Raw genomic sequence first — 20789 nt, forward strand, 5'->3', positions numbered from 1 at the left:
GCTAAAGTGTAAAGCAATATTGGTTATATTAAGCTTTAAACAAGGACTTACCCAAAGAGAAATATGTATTAAGTTATCTCTGAATTATTCACAGACTTCCTAAGGAGGAGTTTCACCAAAGGCAAGGCAGGTTTATTTGTAGAGCACAAGTCATACACAAGGCAATTCAAAGTGCTTCACAGATGCATAAAAGCAGATCAAATCAATTCATAAAACATCATCATAAAAATGTATTAATTACAATAAAAAGAAAGAGTGCAGATAAAATACTTTCAGTCATATGCACGGGTAAAACGAACTGTTTTCAGCCTGGATGTGAACATTGTCAGAGTTGCGGCCTGTCTCACCATCTCATGAAGACTGTTGCAGATTTTGGCTGCATAAACTGAAACGCAGCCTCACCGTGCTTAGCCCTGAAGTTCTCAGTGCCCGAGATGGTTCATACGGCTCTAACATGTCAGAGATGTACTTTGGTGCTAAACCATGAAAAGACACAAGCAGAGCTGTTTTAAATTCTATTCTCTGGGCCCAGAGCACTGGACTAATATGGACTAATGGGCTCATTGAGTTGCCTTGTGTACGAAATGCAGGGTATAAATAAAGTTGCCTTGCCAAGCCTAATATGGTCATATTTCATGGTTCTTGTCAGGACTTGTCAGCAGCGTTCTGGATGTACTGCAGCTGAATAACAGTGAGCAGGCCGTTACATTAGTCTAACCTGCTGGAGACAAGGGCATGGATAAGATGAGCTTCTTCAAGTTTTCCTTTCATTTGGTCTAGTCTGTGTACTTTTTGTTTTGATGCGTCTTCATTACATATTTGGTCATGAACTGCACTGCTGTTGTTCCTATGTTCCTATTTATAGCATAAACACTGGTAACACAGGAAAACACCTGTTCAGCGTGTTAATAAGATTCAAAGCATATGTTGAAAAGCAGTGCAGTTATACGGCGATCTCCGGGCGCTCGTGTCAGTGGCGTCCTATTGTTCTTCGTAGATCACAGAGGCAGACAATGAAGATGAGCAGATGAGATGTCCCCACAGGCTGCACTTCCTCTGTACCTCAGGATCAAAACCCTCGAGTGAAGTAAACATCACAGGCGCCGTCGCCCGCTGTTACGCTAACAGATTGCATTGCCCAAACTTATGTCTGTCAAAGTCGCGAGGCTGCGGCGGCGCTGAGAAACAAGAGAGAGAAGACAGCAAAGGAATTGGTGCAAGAGAAACCATTATACCTCTAACATTTCAGCAGGAGCAGCAGGACATGCACATACGGTCCAATAATACGCTTGAATAGAAGTGTGTTTTTGCTGTTGCATCTTAAGAGCTGCATATAGATTTTTATGCTGCCTATCTTTTTATATTAACCATTTGAATGAATGATAAAAAGCCACTGTTGGTGATGTTAAGTTTGAAAATGCCAAATGTATTTAATTTCAGTTCAGTTCTGTGCGATGGCGGCGGCCGACACAAATTGAGCAGAGCCACAGCGGGACATCGGCGCTGATTGGTTGAGGTGGAGTCAAGGCTTGTGATTGGTTGATTGCTGTTTCCCTGAAGCAGTTGAAACTGGCCTTCAGGTTGCCTGGAGACAGCTCCATGAGAGAATGGCCTTGACAAAAGGGAGGCCATCACTCTGCACAGGAATGTTGACAAATAAGACACCTTTGCCTTCATTATATGTTTTAATGTAAAATGCGCCATTTTTGGCTCATGCAATTAATCAATCAAAAAAATCAACTCTTTGTCACATTTGTATCTTATTGAAATCTACACTTTGGTCAATATCTATTATTGGGTTAGGGTTTTATAATTGACATCTTTGGCAGAATCATCACTTGGTTTGGACTTTCTACATATATATTGAACAAAATTCAAGCTTAGGTATATTTTGAAAGTCATATTTAGCCATGTTTGTATTTCCTCAAATACAAACATGGCTAAACATCAAATTACAAACAAATACTAGATCAATATGAGGGGATAAACACATATTTAGTTTCTCTATTGCCCAGTCTTACTGCTCATTGCAATATCCCTTTTTTCTTTACATAGAATATATAGGTTATGTTTTCATCTTTCAACCAAATGTAGTAAGCATTGATTGAACACGCTATAGAATTAATTATATTGTCTGATCATCTTTAGAGAGCACCGCGTAAAATACAGAAACGAGAACGTGCCGGTGTAGCCGCTGTGTGTTGCATTCGGAGTCCCAGAACTGTCGGGCTTTATTCAAAACAGTGGAGGGTTTTGAGTCATTCATCAGAAAAGTAAATTGAATCATCAAACTTAATGTTCTGGGTGTGTTGGAGTGTCCTGAAGTCTATAAACACCAGCTGCCTCTGCTCCACCAGAATGTTGTAAAAAGGACCATTAGTCAACCTGCATCACAGCCTGACAGCGGCTCCTCATGTGCTCAAAACACTGGAGCCACTCGTCCATACAAACACCTTTTCACATCTTGATACGACTTACCTGAACAATACCACGACTTGTTGTTCTCGTTGTTTGGCGCGCACGGCCCCTCCCTCCGTCTCTCAAGGCCGGTGACACGTTCCCGCTGAACCCTCGTCTCCGTTGCCTTGACGACAGTTCTCACACTGGGCGTGCACCAATCACTTTTTTCTGCGATGGTGCGATAAGTGCTACAATTATGTAAATTATCTTCAAAGTGTTTTCTCAGATTTAAACGCTGGTCACAGTGAATTGGAGCGTTTTTCATCTATAACAGGCCGGTCTGTGTTGCTGCGGTAAAGTGAACTCAATGAGCATCAATCTATATTTGTGCAAACACTTCTTTGTTTGAACCAGCCTTTTCATTTCAACATATCATGTAGCTATAAAGAAATACATTACAGTTTGGAAAAAAATACTGTATTTAAAAAGCGTTCAGGTAGTTTAAACTCAGTACAGTTGACAGTACGTTTATAATTGATTTTGTTTTATTTTGATTTGTGCTGAGGCTATTAAGTATTCATGTCAGGTTGCTGTTGTTGATACATTGGTTTCATTTATTAAAACTTGTGTTACCTTTTGAGGAGAAAACGATTTGACTTTAGGTCTCTCTGTTACCTCTGAACCCCTCCGTGATACTACTGTCCTGTCTGAGCTTGTGTGCATTTTTAGAGCGTCTGTTGTGTCCCGGGGTGACAGTGTCCCAGAAGGAACAGAGCCGGGCTTTGCCACAGGCTGCTGTCGTGCTGCTGTTGCACTGGGCTCACCGCCCGTTGTCAGAAAAATGATGCAATCACACAGCATTATTTATACTATCAAGTAAACAGTAAAACTTGTTATTTTAAGCAACTTTTGACAGACAATTGATGACCAAATAAAATGTTTAAGTTTGAAAACATGAAATAACAATACATCCCAAAAGTAAGTTTATAAGCCACAATTTTGCATGATACTATTACTACATGATGCCACTTTGAAGTCAACAAAGTATGTCCTGGACAGAGGCGAGTATAGTTACTTTCACTCAAGTGATTGTACTGTGACCCTGTGGTACTTTTTAACTTCTACTTGAGTAATGTTATAATAAAGAAGTATCTGCAGCAGTGTTCATTTTGACGACATATTTTTATTTAGTTTTAGTCTTTAGTTTTAGATTTAGTCCCAAAAAACATTCTAGAGTTTTAGTCTAGTTTTACTAAATTTAAGACAAATTTAGTTGACTTTACATTAAATAATATTTATAATGATCATATTTAATGAAGTTCCTCTGCTTCATGTTTCTTTACCCACATAAACAAAGTTTAGAGCTGTTCCTTTGGCAGATCATTTAAATCAGGGGTCACCAACATGGTGCCCGCGGGCACCCAGGGGCCCTTTGGGGCATGTCCAGTAGCCCTTGGGACTTTTTCTAAAGTGTAAAACACTTCATTTTCTTGAATCTAATTCTTAAAATTACAGTTATTTTGGTTCTTGTGACTCAGTATGAGTTTAAAATAAAGCTATTTTAATATAATATGGGGTCAATATCCTATAAGTGAACAGTGTACGTTTAAGTCTTTAGGATTTGTTTTTAACTGGTAGCCCTCAAACAACTTAATGCTCTTAGTAGCCCTCAGCTGAAATAAGGTTGGTGACCCCTGATTTAAATGATATGAAGATTTTTCATACTGTCAGTGGAAGTTTGGATGATTTCAGCCTCTTCTTTTTTATTTTTTATTTTGCCATATTTTAGTCAACGAAAATATCTAGATATTTTTGTCATACTTTTAGTGTCATGAAAACTTTAAGTCAACAAAAATATTACTTTCATTAAAATTATGAGTCGACAAAATGAACAATGATCTGCAGTCAAAATTTTAATTTTTCCGCAGTGAGTACATTTTTAAGTGGGAAAAGCTTTATTGTCACAAATTAAATAATGTAGTTCGTGTTTCATTTACTTACTGACTTTTACTCTCAAACTCAGTACTCACAGTAAATAAGTAACAAAAGAAACCTTTTACTCTTACTTCTTGAGTAAACTTATTTGAAAGAAAAGTTACTTTCGCTTGAGTAAATATTTTAGCTACTCTACCCACCTCTGGACCTGGATATTAATTCTTCTCCGTGGGAAATAACGCTGTAAACAAGACCTTTGTAACTTCCAACTGTTCATTACAGCACGGTGCATCTGCTGCTACTGTGCTCTTATCTCCGAGATATGGCCGCTGTGTGTCGCTGAAGTGGGACGGTAAAGGACCATCACTCCTGTCTTTTTGCTCTGGTGGAGGCGCAGTTGAAAGAGGGCTTTTGAACTTTGGGAAGCAGTGTTCTTTTGTTGTCTGTGTGTCAGTGGCCCTCAGCCCACACCCCTCTCATCCTCAGTCCTCCTCTACCATCCTCCATCAGCCCCTTTTCATCTGCCTCTGTCAAATGACGAGACAGGCGTGTGTGCGTATGTGAGTGTGTTCAATGGTGTGTGCTTTATGGCACCAACCTTCAGAATCTAATTGTTTCATCAGCGGGGTTTGACCTGTAACCTTCCATGTAGTAACTGTGCCTTGGCTCACTCACCAGGTTTATGTCGGCACTGACACCAGCTCTCTTTTTTGACATTTACTTTTGCTATTTTAGGCTGGGGTTTTGCCATTATTTGACATTTTATATACAAATGTGATGAATAGTGAGTGAGACCTCTCTGTGATAGCCATGTTTTCTCCCTGAACTGGAGAATACATTCCCGTGTCGGGAATCATGGCCTCTGTTGTATCCTTTTGGCTCCTTGACTTGAGTCCAGTGAGCTGTATAATACGTCTTTAACCGCTGACACACTGGGCCTTTACTGTCGCTGCTGCAGAGTAGACAGTTTGTTGTTGCACTTGAAGCCACTTGCCAGGAAGTTCACGGTTGTTGTGATTGTAATTCAGTGATCTGTGATTGTCGTGATTGTGAGTTTGTAGGAAAAACACTTCTGACAAAGATATAGACATATCAGAACATACACTCTTGTGTGGAGCAGCTTCATTGATATGGCACTACACCTTTTGAGTCCACAGTTCTCTCCTCTGTAAAACATTAATAGACTTGAACCTGTGGACAAAAGACCAGAACTTAATGTTCATAGAAAGCAAAACAAACCCAAGACATGCCCCCGTGGCCTTTGTAATCAACTACAGTGCCTCTATACAGCTTAACCATGTATTACACTGCTTTATATTCAACCACTGGCGCTCACACAGTGAGTTTATAATAGATATACTCAAATTTTACATCTGAACCTCTATGTAACAAAGGTCTGATTTAGCTGTAACAGCATTAGGCACCTGCAGACTCAGCACAGATACCTGTAGGTCTCGTCTCAGTGGTGCTGCCACATCAATCATTGTAAAGGTGTTTGTGGGGCTCTGTGGTATTTTAGGGTCCTTAAAGGACATTTAAGGGCTGCTCTAATGAATAACCCAACAGCGGGACAGAGGCTCAGCGCAGCCAGGGGGCCATTCTTGTCCCATCCATCATCAGACTGGGGCCCTTGCCAAAAGACACAGGTGTGTGTATCAACAGGCCGCGGCGCGACACTGTGTGCGACTTCACATGTTTTTGTCTTGTGTATTTAAATCTAAAGCTGGGCGGTAAGGAAAACTGGAAGAAAATATCAACGGAATTTGCAAACACTGTTTGATGTTGCAGATGGGCCATGGTTGTCCCAGGGACAAGGGGATTGTAAAGACGAAAAGCGGGTCCCTTGGGACTGTGCTCCATCAGCGTTCCCTGCATCCATTACAGGACTGATTAAACCCCCACCCCCATGTATCGCTCCAGGAGAATCTGTGTCCCTCCTGTATCGCTCATGTGTCGCTGTGTGCTCACACTCCCCACAGGTATTCTCAGCGCCATGGACACGCCCCTGTGCGGGTCACATGACTGCTCCCATGGCAACAGAAACAAAGCCTCATTAGCACAGCTGATGGGAGCTTCACAGTGTATTTCATTATAGTATATGTTGGGCGTGTACCAATGGCGAACGTGACTCATGATTTGAGAAGACCCTGCAGGGACTTGTTCTACAGCATTTTGAATTACTGACCGTAATGCACAAAGAGAGCTCTACAAATAAACTTGCCTTTTTTTAAAGATTACTCTGAACGTTTTTTGCATTTAAGGCCCGGGGCGTTGACGCTGCTGTGCATGAGAAAGGACAGTGTATGATGGCATGTTTGGAAAAAGTAAACCAGAGAGAATTAATAAGTGACAGATTTTCTTGGATTCATCCAGTTCAGATGCATTCCTGTGCCTGTTCCATTCCTTCATGCTTCAATGTTGTGTGAAAGATGAGATGCAATGTTGTTTCAGTTTGTCATCAATCTTAGCGTGACATTTGTGCTCTAATTTCACAGTCAGTTGGTGCGCGCTGCTCTTTTCAAACGCCCAGTAAGATGTGCAAGGCCAGCCTAATCAGAGATCAGCAGTATTGATCACCGGGAGCACAGTAAAGAGCGGCTGCTTGCCATGCAATACAAAGGTACTGAGCGGCCTAATCAACACCTATTGATTATTTTCTGTCGGCTGCTTCCACCTCCAGATGTGTTCCTACAGCCTCCCTCATATGAATTGTATTTCCTCTATTAATTCTGCCATCAAACACATCAGGACCAAATGTGTGTGGCTGCATCGTGTCAAAAAATCAACACTGGCGACACATCTAATCATTTAGATATCACCCAGTGGTTCCCAGAAATAAGGGCAGACACAAAGTGGAGGAACACCTGCTCATTCGCATGCATGCACACAGTCGCAGTGATGTGAAAGCAATTGGCTGCAGTGCGAGGGAGGCCAACTCCTGTAGTTGGTTGCTAATGGCTACAGGATCCAGGGGAGAGATGTCGATAATGACAATGTCACTCCCAGCCAACCAGCTCCAAAAATGGGGCACAACACACACATTTAGAGAAACATGTGCAAATCTATGGGTGCACTTTAGCGCACAGGCACCGGGTGGCTCTGGTGGAATAGCAGGGCAATTTTCTTCCAACAAGGTGCTGTCTGCTATTAGAGCTGTCACAAAGCAGTTTTCCTCCCCTGGGCATTTTAGCTTCAGGCTTGGTTTTGAACAAATAATTGTCTTTTTCCTCTGATACAAGTCAGGTTCAGGGTTAAATGGTGCTCTACACACATTGGGTTTTAACTAAATCTGTCTTGATGTAGAATTAGCACTGGCTTATTTCATGTAGTGTCTGCTTACTGTCTAAAGGTCAGCTTAGGCAGTTCATTTCCTGGCCACATTCATCTGCAGCGACAGTGTTTATCTGTGAAATACAATAACGGTCAGTTCAATTACTTTATTCATTTTTCTGGGATATTGCTAGCACTCTGATTGTACGTCCGATGGCCACAGTCTCATGAAATCCTTCAGCTCTAGATGTAACACCACAGATCACTGCAGTCACGGATGATGTAAGGTCATGCAAATGCTCTGGAAAATGGTTATTGCCGCAGTAATAACGGAAGGGATCCAAAATAAAGAATGTTTTTTATCTGGTTCATTTTGACATTTTATTCATATATTTTAGTTTAAGATCAGACTGCATACCTAATATTTATCCTTTTTTGTGCCCCCGGTATTCCCCACAGTTGTTCACACTAGTTCATTTTTGTCCTTCAATTACAACAATATCACACGTCTGCTTCTTCAAGCCCTGTGAACAAAATGAAAGCTGAGGGGCTGTCCCTTATGCTGCTGCAGGATTTGTACAGAACATAGTGTGTTTCTCAGTAAATCCTTGCGTGGTAGTTTTCTGCTGCCAATCCTCCTCTACAGAGACACACAAAGATCCCAGTGGCTTTGAGCCCGGCCCATACTATAGACATGATGCTTTTATTACCTCGTCTCAGGCGCTTCATGTCTCTTCCGCACAACTGCACAAATCAGCAACTTGTACTTAGAGTGAAAAAAATACCTCCTGTGCCGAGTACAAGGTTACTGCTGCACATTAAAGTAATCACCAAGTAGAAGTTGGCAATAAAAATGCTAATCTCAATGTTTTACAGAGGGCTTTCTGGACAACGACAAGTGATAATTTTGCAAACATTTACAAAAAATAAATGTGTGCATCTTAGCACCTTTATGGACTTTTATACCGTTACATTTTTTTTAAAGTGCAATATTTTAACAGCTATTTTTGGCTGGTTGTCTTGAATATTGACCATAGTTAGTACTTTATTACTTTAAAATTTACCTGGAGCTGTCACCATGGTGACTGCTCCAGAAAAGCTCCTCCTTTTCCCAAACACCTCCTCATGAAGTCCTACGTTTCCAGGAAATCCTTTCATTGTGACAGATGTCACACAAGCCACACAGACCAAATATTTGTATCTTTATTGAAACATCTGCGCAGCAAAGGGGAGGAAGAGGAGATGCGTGGAGGAGGCTTCTGGGGAGATCGCAGGAAAATCAGCAAAATACACTGGATATTTTGTTTCAGCTGTTATATAGCAATATTGCATTTTCCAATCACCAACGTGTAAGATAGAGATAAATATTTGTTGCCCCCTCCTTAAAAGGTTAGTTGTCACATAAACTCTTGTTGGATTGTAAAAATAAAGTTGGATAAACGACTTCTTCACAGTAATGGTTCTGCAAACATGTTTCACAACCCTCAGCTACACTGTCACTATTGTAAAGTTTTCAATCAACAAAAAGGCTTTATAATTGATGCTTTGCTATAGCGCACTTATGTGTTATGTGTTTTTTTCAACATGCTGTATTTCTTTGTAGAGTTCTGTTGAATCAAGCGCTGATATAAAAAAAAAAGTCTAACTAAACTTCCTAACCAGTACAAGAGTCATTTTGGGGACTGTGACCCACTTCAAATGGTTCTGCGACCCGCTTTTGGGTCCTGACCCACCGGTGGAGAACACTGGCCTTAGACGACATACAGCCCACCACTGTCACCAAGTAATTACAGCTCTCCTGCTACTCCTGCTCTCTCCTGCAGCGCTCTGCACAAGACATCATTGTTACAAACAGGCCTTTTTCATGCTCCATTGTCTCCATGGACCAGATGATGATGATTAATATCAGTGGTGTTTGGGTAACGCTCACACTGGGACATGGAGCTCATTGTAGTCTAAATGAGGCGTGACGATGTGGACCAGCCCTGACTAATAGGGTTAAGCTATTATTTGGTGATCCTGACAAGATACAAGGAGATAAATATGTTCCCTGGATGTCATTTAGTGGTTTCTGAAGTGCGGAACTTATCGTAAAGTGGTGACTGCGGTGTCCCACCCAGACACGGGGGGAACACGCAAACTCCACACAACCTGGGACCTTGCTGCTGTGAGGAAACTTAAAGACACATTTGTGCTATTTCTGACTAAATAGATGTGTTTTAGTGCCATTACAAGATCAGGACCAGTGCCTCTCCTATAACAAAAAAAACTGTGCACATTATACTGTCCTATCCCCTACCTTCGCCCCTTATGTTAATGAGTTTTCACTTTTTATCGCTGTACTTTTCCAGCTCAGTGACTCCCTGAATATTTTCCCACAAGCATCTGGGCGGCTTGTCCTGCAGCCGGTGTGCACCATATTGTCCAGTCACACTCAACCTCATACATATATTACAAACCGATGTGGGACATAAAGATGGAGGGATTCAGTATTTCAGAAATGAGCCTTATATTCCCACTTGTATCATCCCTTTGCAGCTTTGTGTTTGAAGCTTACCGGTGCCTTTAAATCTGACTTGATCTCTGTTGAATTAGATTTCCCTCAATTAGGTTTGAACAAAGCGGTCTGCAGCGTACGTGCCTCCGCATACCAAGACACCGATACTTATTTGCATCCTTTATCCAATTGAAATAAAGGCTTTAACCAGTATTCAGCTGACATGCAATATCTGTAACAGGAGAAATAAGTGTCGTGTTTGTGCGATCTAATGGCTAAAATGAGAAACTGGATTGACACGTAGGATATTTTTCAAAGGTGTCTGGGAAAGGTAGACGTCTGAGCTGCAAAGTCGTGCCGATTTGAATCACGGCTTGCCTTTTCCACAGTCTTCCAAAGAAATGTGTCTGCAATATTCTGGAAGCAATCAACCATTATCTTCAAGGCCCTGTGTGGCGCTGAAAGGACGGGAGAGACAGCCGGGCCAAAATGTGATTTACTGTGATATGTTTTGATAAAATTTCACACCTCAGCTCGGTTTAGCTCAAAAAAAAGGGAAGCTGGAGAAAGAGTGATAGGAATGAGAACATCGAGACAACAGACAGACAGAGTTCACGGTTTATTTTCTTCTGATCGTTTTCATGTGGAAAAGTCCCATAGATCTCTCGTCTTACCCTGTCACAGACATAAAAAAAACAGGGTTTATATTTAGCTGTAGTTGAGGTCAAAGAGAGGTCACAGCCAATTCATTTTGGACATTATTTTGCATAATGTTGTCAACATTTTAGAGAAAGAAGGTTTTGCTGCTCTACTGATTTTCTCATTATCTGTATGTACATTTAGGAAAGACAGCTAAACCAATATGAATCTATTGCATCAAAATGAGGGCTGTTCTGATACCGATACAAATCCGATACCACAGATCGGTGAGTACCTAAGCCCAATTCTATCCGATACCAAATAATGTTTGTTTTTTTTGGGCTATACTATAAAACCCCTAATAATCACATTTATGTTATTGCTTTTTTGCTCACGTAGAATCAAGCAGCATAAGTCACCGGGCACAGATTTAGTTTAATATGCACAATGAGCCATGTGCTATAGGTTCTGGCCTATTTTACAGGCTTTGTCATTGTTTTTATTCGCTTGATGCGGTATCAGACTGGTACTCGGTATCGGCTACTTTGAAAACAAGTATCAGGATTGGATCAGATGCGAAAAACTGGTATCGGAAAAGTGATCTATGGTCTTGTCTGTTTAGTTTGTCATTTAGTTAGATAGGAGCATTGTACTGTGTTTATTTACTTTACATCTGATATATATTTTCTACTGCCACTGACGACATTATTGATCTGTGAATTCTTATGTTTGTGCAAGTGGTTTCTCCTGGTCGTAAATGTGACAAAGCATAAAAAACATCTCTCCTTGTTGACCTTCAAAATAGTCTTCAATCAATCAGTCAAGACCATTGTGGAGTTTATAAAGTATATATTAGGGCTGATTATTTTATGTTTAAGTTGTCAACTTGTTTTTTATTGCATCTTTAAGATCCTAGAACCCAATTTAACCTGAATAAAATAAATATTAAACCTGTAAATAACAAGTTCCTCTGGATGTATTGAATGAATTGATGATTTACGATGAGCGTGCATATATTTCATTGATAAAATTGTGAGTCAATTATGTGATTTCAAGTGAACTGTGAAACTGTCTGTACTAAATTAGCCGTCATCTATTCTAATAGGTGATGATTAGTCCAAAATAATATTAGTAATTGCAGCCCTTGTGTAGCTCTTCTTCTTCTCCCCCTAAACTGCCTCTCATTCGTCACCTCCCCATTCTCCGGTGCATGTGTGTCCCTCTGGTGCGGCTCCTTCCCTCTCAGCCCATCTGGCCTCTCGCTGTTACTCTTTCCATCTCATCAGTATGCACTTATACATTATCACTCATCTAAACGTGTGACTGTCTCTATAGTGTCATCCCCACAAATAGACAACACGCCGATTTCACTCCGATAAAGATTGGGATCTGCCGAGTCTGCAGTCTGCGCACAATAGACTGGAGTGTTTCCTCTGGCTGCCGACTGCCCCAGTGAGTGTGCATTTCTAATGTTCCCTTCTTCGCCTCTGCGAGAGAGATGATTGGTAGAATTAATTGTGGCTGCAGGCTGAACGGGAATAAGTGGTGCGGGTGGGAGTGGAGGTGGAGGAGAGGAGGGTGGGGGGGGGCGCTTGCTAGTTTTAGTCTTGTTTATGTGCTTTGGGCCTGACGCTAGAAGATGTTGAGTTACTATTTCTTTTCATTTTAGACAATTGTTAACACAGTCGCTGGAGTCCTTTTATGTTTATTAGTTCATTTAGTGTGAAGTGGTGATTTAGTGTACACCTGTGTGCTGGAGGGGGGAGATAAGGCAGGCTCGTGCAATGACAATCATCATGTAATGGTCTCTTCAGCTCCCAGGACACTAATACTATAACAGCCTAGTTTATGTCTCGTCGTCGGGGCGTCATTAAAGGAGACAAATGGAGACTCAAATAGGACATCCTGCGCAGGTTGTGGGATGTGACCGCAACAAAACAATTATCAGAAATATATTAGCGCTCTTTAACTTGTTTCATTTGTGATATGTTTATTGTTTATTATGTATTTATTTTGATTTCGATTAATTCCCATAAATGAATGTTTTTTATGATTGTTATCTGTAGGAACTTTGCTGCGTCTTGTTTAGTCCCTGTCGCTCTTTCGTCAGCAGGTTAGGGTCCTGTTGATAGATTTACGTGCAGCTTTTATGGCATGTATGGGAATATAAAGAGTGGGGGGTTGGGGTCGCCCTCTCCCTGTTTGTGCGGAGGGTTTTTGGGGGGGGTGAGTAGAGTGGGGTTCTTGAGAAGCTGCCTCATCATTTATTTATACAATCTACAGAAGAAGGGGCTTTGCCAAAGGAGGAGCTGTCTTCTACAAGTGTCCTGGGAATTCTGCAGGTCAAAGAGTGTTTTTTTTTTTTTTTAGCTACCAGCGTATTTCTTTGTCTGAAAAAATACCACTCGTACTAATGGGGCGTCTGGTTATCCTTTACCAGCATCAGTGTTTTTTAAGGTTTCTTTATACAGTATCATGGAAGAGCAACATTTTTTTTTACAATCTCCAATATCATGACTTTATTTGACTTATGTAAAAGTAAAAATTAACACATGAAAGATTAGGTGATATTATACAAGTCATTTTTCGACGCAATGATTTTTTTGACGGGTATAAACAGTACATTTATTCTTCTACTCTGCTGTGTTTTCTGTCCATCTGAATGAAAGCAATGACTGCTTTTAATTATTACTTTTATTGCCATGATTTACTATGGTAAAACGGCACTACTGAAACCACTTATTGATTTTGCTGCAGCGTTCTATAAATTGATCCTGGATAAATAGAGGTCATTTGACGTTGGGCAAAATAAGATGCACCACATTGTTTTGCTCATGGCTCCACTACTTACTGTGTATTGCTTTGTAATATTTTATATTATAAAACAAAATCAGAATAACCACAATAATGATAAATCTAGCTATTCTTTGCAGAGATCCCAAGCAAAATGAAAAGAGGCCTTCCCGATCTCATAAAAAAGAATAATCTCAGTATTGTCAGCGGCTCCACTCTTTCCATAATTCGCTGCACGCTGCGACACACTGCGTGAAGTGAATGCCAAATTGTCCTTAAAGCATTGACCTTTAAACATTACCCAAGTGAGCAATCCGCTGGTCAAGCTTTCTGCAAAAAAAATAAAAATAAATAAGCAAAGCAAACCTTACGCTGTCAGCCATTTTGAACCTGTCGCGCCTTGTGCACATTGCTGCTGTCGGTGTGGTCATCTTCATCTCTGGAGAGCGGTGATAATGAGAGCCCATACTGTGTGGCTGAAAAGAGCTGCCATGTTTGCTGCAGCTACACCTGCAGTAAACGACGTGTAATTAGGTTCCTTTGTATGTGCACCGCATGGTTCATACTGATGCATTTGAGACAATGTCATTATTAATATGAAGTATGCTGCTTTGGCTTGATGTGGTGTGACAGTGGAGCTGGAGCGAAAGAGACGGGGCTGCAGACAAACTGAAACTGTGATATTGTTTTTATTGTTAATTAAGTGTCATTGCTTTTCATGATGTGTTTGCAAGTATTAAGTTAAGTTGTTTTAGTCACAAAGAGTTCCTGGCTTTAGTGTGGGCTTATGTTGTAGATGTGGAGATTTTTACTATACTTTAATTAATCTTCAGATTGAAAACCCTCCTGCAAAGAGAAACATTTTGGATACACACATTGAATGCCACAAGATCCCCAGGTCTAAATGAGGAGATTGATTTCCTTCCATTTCTTTAAATCTTTTGTTTAAAGCTGCTGTCAACTGGGATGTTTTTGATGCTGTCTTTTTTACGCATTTCCCTGGTATATTATATCACACCATAACAAAAAATGTTCTTGTAAAGGTTTGTTTCCCATAAGCTGCACCTTATCTGTGATTGTACACTGAACTGTTTTTTAAACTACTGTTGTGTTTATGTATGTTTTGATCAGCCTGGTGTACCATCACTGTATATGATCTTCTTTTTGCAATTGTCTTCATATCAATTGTGTTTTTAACATGGAATGATCAATTTGGCCACATGATCTACCTATTTAAGGTGATCTTGCACCTGGTGTATTCACGAGCCCTGATGAAAACTCTTTTTTTGAGTTGAAACGCGTTGGCGTGATAAACTCTACACTGTGATTCCAGTGCCTCGGCCCCACTTTCTTTCATTTTAATTCATCTTTATTGAATGGACAGTATACAGAGACTTTAGGCTCATAGAGACATATATACTGCACCAGATTACAGCTATGTAGCTAGTTTTCATCTGTAGTCCCTATTATAGGATTTATTATTTAATGCACAATGCGATTAATGCATTTAAGCAGAAAAAACCTTAAAACCTGCTCTAGAGAAGGGTTGTTTATCTCATTTTCTGTACACAAACGCCTAAGCCTGTTGCTAATCATAATGGGCAAAAACGTTTACTACCTCGACTACTACTACTATTAAGTCTAATACTGCAGCAGATATAAGCAGATATAATATAGGTTATAGCATTGCCACCGGAAACTTAATTGAAGTTGTGTTTTCGGAATTGTTCCTCTAGCATTAGAAAGATGTCACCTGCCCAGTGTTAGTGAGTCTCTATCCCTTTATGAAGCCCAGTCATTAACAGAGTAGCCTTTTACTTTAAATTACTATAGGCTCATGTGCTGCTGCCTGTGGGTCTGCCTGCCGTATGTTGGGCCATTACTTATGTTGTAATGGCTCTCGTACTCCGCTACTCAGCTGAACTGTTAGTGAGCTCATCAGAGTATCCCTCCAGCCACTGCTGTACCTGGAAGTATTTGTGCTTCACCTCCCATCACCAATGACAGAGGTGTATTTAGGGAGAGAGCGAAATGCGTATGTGATATTTGTGCCATAACAATCACGGATATGTACATGTATGTATCATGTTATGTATGTATGTATGTATCATATATGTATGTATATAGTGGCTCTGAGGCAGTCCGTCGACCAATCAAACACTTGGTGGTTTGATCTGTGCTCCAGTCAGTGCAAAAATACTGTTGTGTCCAGAGTCTGGGGCATGAATGAATGAGAATGTGTTTGTGAATCCGTACACTGGATGGAAATTAGTTAATGGCTACGATACATTGCAAAAAATCATGTATGTGGGAAATGTATTCTGTTTTTTGTCTCTATTCTGCATTTTTAACGTGTTATCTGCCATCGTAAAGTCAGGGTTAGCAATTACTATGCATACCCAAATCTTAACGCGTATTGACAGGAAAACTTGCAGCCTCTTTGCCAGTGTGATACTTCATTTGAAAGTCAAGACCTTCTAGTTTTTTGACGGCAGGTTAATATAGACTGTCTATTGTGCAGTAAAGAATTTAATTAATTAATGAAAAAGCAATCCTGGTTAAACAAGCTCATGTTTTGGCTCATTAACACCAAATACACAGATACAAAGCGACCTTGCTACTATTTATACATTCCTCTTTACCATCTTGTAGTGGTTGGTTGTACTGTGTGGTAAGTGACTGTACTGTGTATTGGACCTTTTAAAATCCTGTACAATTCTTCTTTCTAACCAAACTTTAATTAAGTGAAATTGATCGATGTTCGCCGTCTGTAATGGTAATTTATTTCCCCTGTAAAGCTGTTTGGTGTAGGCTGTAGCTGGTCTCTCTCTCTCTTCTGTTGCAGCAGTACTGTAGGTGTGTGTGTGGTTGTGCGGAACAGACTGAGGCCGGGATATTGACAGACGACGCCCCGGGCAGCTCTTTTTTATTACTGACTTGAACTGAATGCCTCTCCATCTCGCGGTCGCAGCCTGGACTCACTTTATATAATAGCTAATGTTTTACGAGGCCTATCACTGCTGAGCTGACACTACCGCTTTATCCTGAAAAACCTCTCTCGTCTGCTCAAAACCACTTAATTCTGTCTGCGATGGAGGTCCTTTTGTGGCATTTATAGCTTGTACTGTATCTGTAGCTCAATGGAAGAAAATAACTAAGATGTTCGATGAATAAATGTTCAAGGGTGTAGCTTTTCTCACTCTGTTCACTTTGTTCCTCTCACTGTGCTTTATGGTTCACAGAGCTGACATTTTGAGTACATAAATGCATTCATTTTTCATGACATTTACTCTGTGGCTGCTTCTGTACCTGCTCGTTGTAGTAAATGGGCTGAGGACTCTTTCTGGCTAAGCATCGATGCTGATTGAATTGGCCCTCCCGGTTCCCAGAGACAGGAGGAAGTTGTTGATCTAATTGCACGTCTGGATGTGCTGTTCAGTAGTAAAAAGTTTAAACGCACAGGCAAAGCCACTGATTGAGTCCAAATTATGTGCAGGAGAAAAGAAATGTAATTGGAGGTGGCCAATTTATCGACAAGACAATATTAAAAATAGGGTTCCTCAATAGTAGATCAATGATTTAGGCCATTTACATTTTTCCAGACGTTATTCCTAGAGCTAGACAGTTACACACCCAATATCATCGTCAACCTCTCCAAAAGCTCTAAAAGCTTCCTGAAAGAAAGCGGTGAAGACGAGAAGTATACACGGATGAAAACGCAACAAAAAGCAAAAAGAAAGGCGTCGATAATACAACCAAAAAAGTACAGAAACGCAACAAAAAAGTGCCAACAACATGGCAACAAGGCAAGGAAAAATCTTAGCTCAGTTTTGTGGGTCTTAGCTTCCAAATGAGGCGCTACACTGGCCTATAGCTCAGTAGGCCTCAGTCAAGAGGCTTTTAGATTTGCGTAAAGCCGAACTGAAAAAAGTGGGGGTCAAGAGGTTAAAGGTGCATATGCAACTTCGTATGTGAAAAAAAAGTGGATATTAGTGCGTATTTGACCTTGTAGTGACCCAGCGGCTGTATGAGTGGTCAGCATGGCGCCTTTACTTTCGATCAATTATTTGTAAGGTTTTCACTGCTGACGGACCCTCTCACCAGAAAACCTACAAAACAATTGATCCTGGAGAGTTGTAGAGACCACCGTGATCAAAAGTAAAGGCGCCATGCTGACCACTCATACAGCCGCTGGGTCACTACAAGGTCAAATATGCACAAATATCATATAATATATCATATTATCATATATATATCATATATATATCATATAATAATATATTTTCTCGCATAAAAAGTTGCATGATGCACCTTTAATTATGTGCATTTAGCTCTATACTCATATGACAAGGATCGGATGGTGAAAAATAGCTAAAACAAATAAACAAACTGAAGATGATTATTTGTATAACAGTAATACTATAGGCACTATTTTTGCTGTTCGAAATGTAGTGTGCAAACCCCAGAGATGGTAGTTGTGTAGTTTGTGCATTGCTCCTTACATATTTAATTTCCACCCACATCTCCAACATGTATATGCGTAATAACAATAACAATAACTTGTCTACACATTACACAAAATCTTGGGATTAAATACTGCCATGTAATTGAATAGTCATGGGGGAACAAGAGGTTTGGCTCTGGGTTTTTCTGGTTTTTCTGTATCTAGTTACTTATATGCGCAGGTTACTTTGATTGCCACCTACATCAGAGGGGGAAGGAGGGGGAGTCATGCCAATTTTGCCTAAGAAATATAGATATTTATTCAGAAAACAGAGAGGTTGCTATTGCCAAAACGTATTTCACTGGCTGTTGTATTTTCAAGAGTTACATGTGCTTTAATGCTTCTTTCTTTTCTTGTTTTGCAGTCACCGATGACGACGCAGTGAAGAGGTACTACGCCAAGTTTGAAGAAAGCTTCTTCCAGACGTGTGAGAAGGAGCTCCTGAAAATCAACACGTTTTACTCAGGTTTGTGTTGATTGTACTCAGTTTGGAGGGAAAAACAAAATATACAACTACACAAAATATGGTTTAATTAATATCAGCAGAACATCAATTCAAAGCAAAACAGCAGTAGTGTCTGAATATGTTGCTGAGCACGGTTTCATTTCCAAATCTGTTGATCGAAAGTTGTTGACTGCGTGGGCCACTCGTAACAGCCATGTGTATTTCGGGGCTTGGAGACTTGGGTGCGCTGTGTAACATGAGCCTGGGCCATTACATATTCTGGTATTCTGGTGCCAGGAGGGAGCCCACTGCCCTTGAACCCAGCGCCACGAGGTTCATGGGACTTTAGACAAACTCTGCTCCCCCTACAGGCCGTGAGATAAACCGCAGCCTCCTCAGATCAACCCACGGCCAAGGCTGACTGCGGTGAGTGTTTCCGCTCGCTATGATGGCTGTAATGGACAGAGGAGAGTTTTCAAGCACGAGTTTTATTGCCTAACGCTGGCCTTGATATGGTTTGATAAACGTAATGGGTTGGAGAATGATTGATATGTCGCAAACAGTAGTGGCTGCGTTCCTCGAGTCTATAGTGTGTCCACTGAGGATGAGAGATCATATTCAGGGCAAAACAATGTACTATTGTTGCTCTGTTTAATGTGATTAAATTGACTTGTAAACAAATCATGCAGAGTAATTACAGGGCTTTAAGATTTTAATAAAAGTATTTGTGATTTGGACAAAATGCACTAACACGATTGGGGAATATGCTCACAGTTTATTCCGTTTTAGTTTGGGTGAATTCGATTTAGACATTAGGTGGCCTGATTTGATATTCCCCATTATATCAACGCTGCTTTCAGTAAATACATGATTTCCCATCGGACCGGAGGCTTGCGTTATCAGTGTGGTTGAACCTTTCATACAAACATCTTCTTCCTGCCTATCCTCTGCAAACAGGAGGAGGTAAACCAGTAAATGTGCGAGCGCAGTCTGACCGGCAGCTTCATCTGGTGCCAGTTTCTCTGTTTGTGTGGTCAGGAGGAGAGACAGCGCTGCAGAGATGGAGATAAAATGGTTGCTGACTTTTTATAAAACACTTGCCTCCACACTGCGCTTTCCCTTTGTACCTCGCTCTAAAAGGGGTGCTCGACCTTTCAGAGGCGGCCGGCTGCAGTGCCCTGAAAATCAGCCTGTTGGGCGACGCTTTCATCTGCAGAGCTTTCATGGAAATTCCTCACACAGTCGAATATGTGTTTATTTTTCTGATGCTTGACAAGCTAGTTTTTGAGTCTATGTAAATATCATAGTCAGTTTTGTTAAGAAAAATGTATCATCGATTCAATTCATTTTTGCAAAGCCCTACATCACAACAGTCAGTTTTTCCAATTCAAACAGATCAAACAGTGCTGTACATGAGCATTGTGTTATGTCTCCCTCAAGGTCTGCGGCTTGGGGAGGGGTGTCTATAATAAGACAAATAAACAGCAATGACCATCAGCAGCTCATTTTCATACAGATAATATTTTAAAAGTAAAGTCAATTATTTGGACCCTCTTCTTCTTTCCTATTGCTTTTCTCCAATGTTATTTATTAAAGGTTATTAAATGTAAATTGTAATAGACCTCTTTAGTTTAGTTGTTGTTTTTGTACATTAGCTTTTAAATTGATTATTTTGCTCTAAGTGTGTATTTATTTCTCATGTCTACTGGATTAACCTTGCCATGACCCAGATAATTGTTCCTTAGAGCAGCATTTACATTCTCCTAATAGCTCCAGCCCATCATTGAATACATCCTGTTGGAGGAAATGTCTGCTAACTGCTCATATGTCTTGGTCTCTTTCTGTTGTTTTTCTTAGTATAGTTGATATATGTTTAGCAAACTGCAATTTAAAGCTGTATTTTTCAATGAAGGTACTGCCATTTTCCTCATCATCTTAACCTTTTTGATCCTGCAGAAAAGCTTGCAGAAGCCCAGAGGCGCTCCGCCACGTTACAGAATGAGCTGCAGTCGTCCCTCGACGCTCAGCGGGAGAGCGCTGCTCCCCCAGGTCTCCGGCGGAGAAAGACAGTGTTCAACCGGTCCCAGGAAGAGCGCTGCCAGCACCGCAACATCAAGGACCTCAAACTGGCCTTCAGCGAGTTCTACCTCAGCCTCATCCTCCTGCAGAACTACCAGGTCCTGTTCTGTACACAGGCTTTGTTCACGTAGTTTAAAACAGAGGCAGTGGTCGGCCTTTCAATAAACAAAGTCGGATATTTTGACCTGTTCTTGGGTGAATGTGTCTGTAAGTCTGGCTCTGCCCAT

At 40.8% G+C, this 20789-nt stretch overlaps 1 protein-coding gene across 1 annotated transcript in view; it reads left to right on the plus strand.

Annotated features, from left to right (window-relative positions):
- The window catches only part of xpr1a (xenotropic and polytropic retrovirus receptor 1a), a 47601-nt gene that overhangs the window by 14612 nt on the left and 12200 nt on the right, over positions 1-20789 (plus strand). Inside the window, exons 3-4 of the mRNA XM_079575219.1 lie at positions 18403-18504; positions 20440-20660. Coding sequence (XP_079431345.1) covers positions 18403-18504; positions 20440-20660 — 323 coding nt within the window. The remainder of the gene's footprint in view (positions 1-18402; positions 18505-20439; positions 20661-20789) is intronic.

This window comes from Gobius niger (genome assembly GCF_951799975.1).
Source record: "Gobius niger genome assembly, chromosome: 17".
NCBI classification, from domain to species: domain Eukaryota; kingdom Metazoa; phylum Chordata; class Actinopteri; order Gobiiformes; family Gobiidae; genus Gobius; species Gobius niger.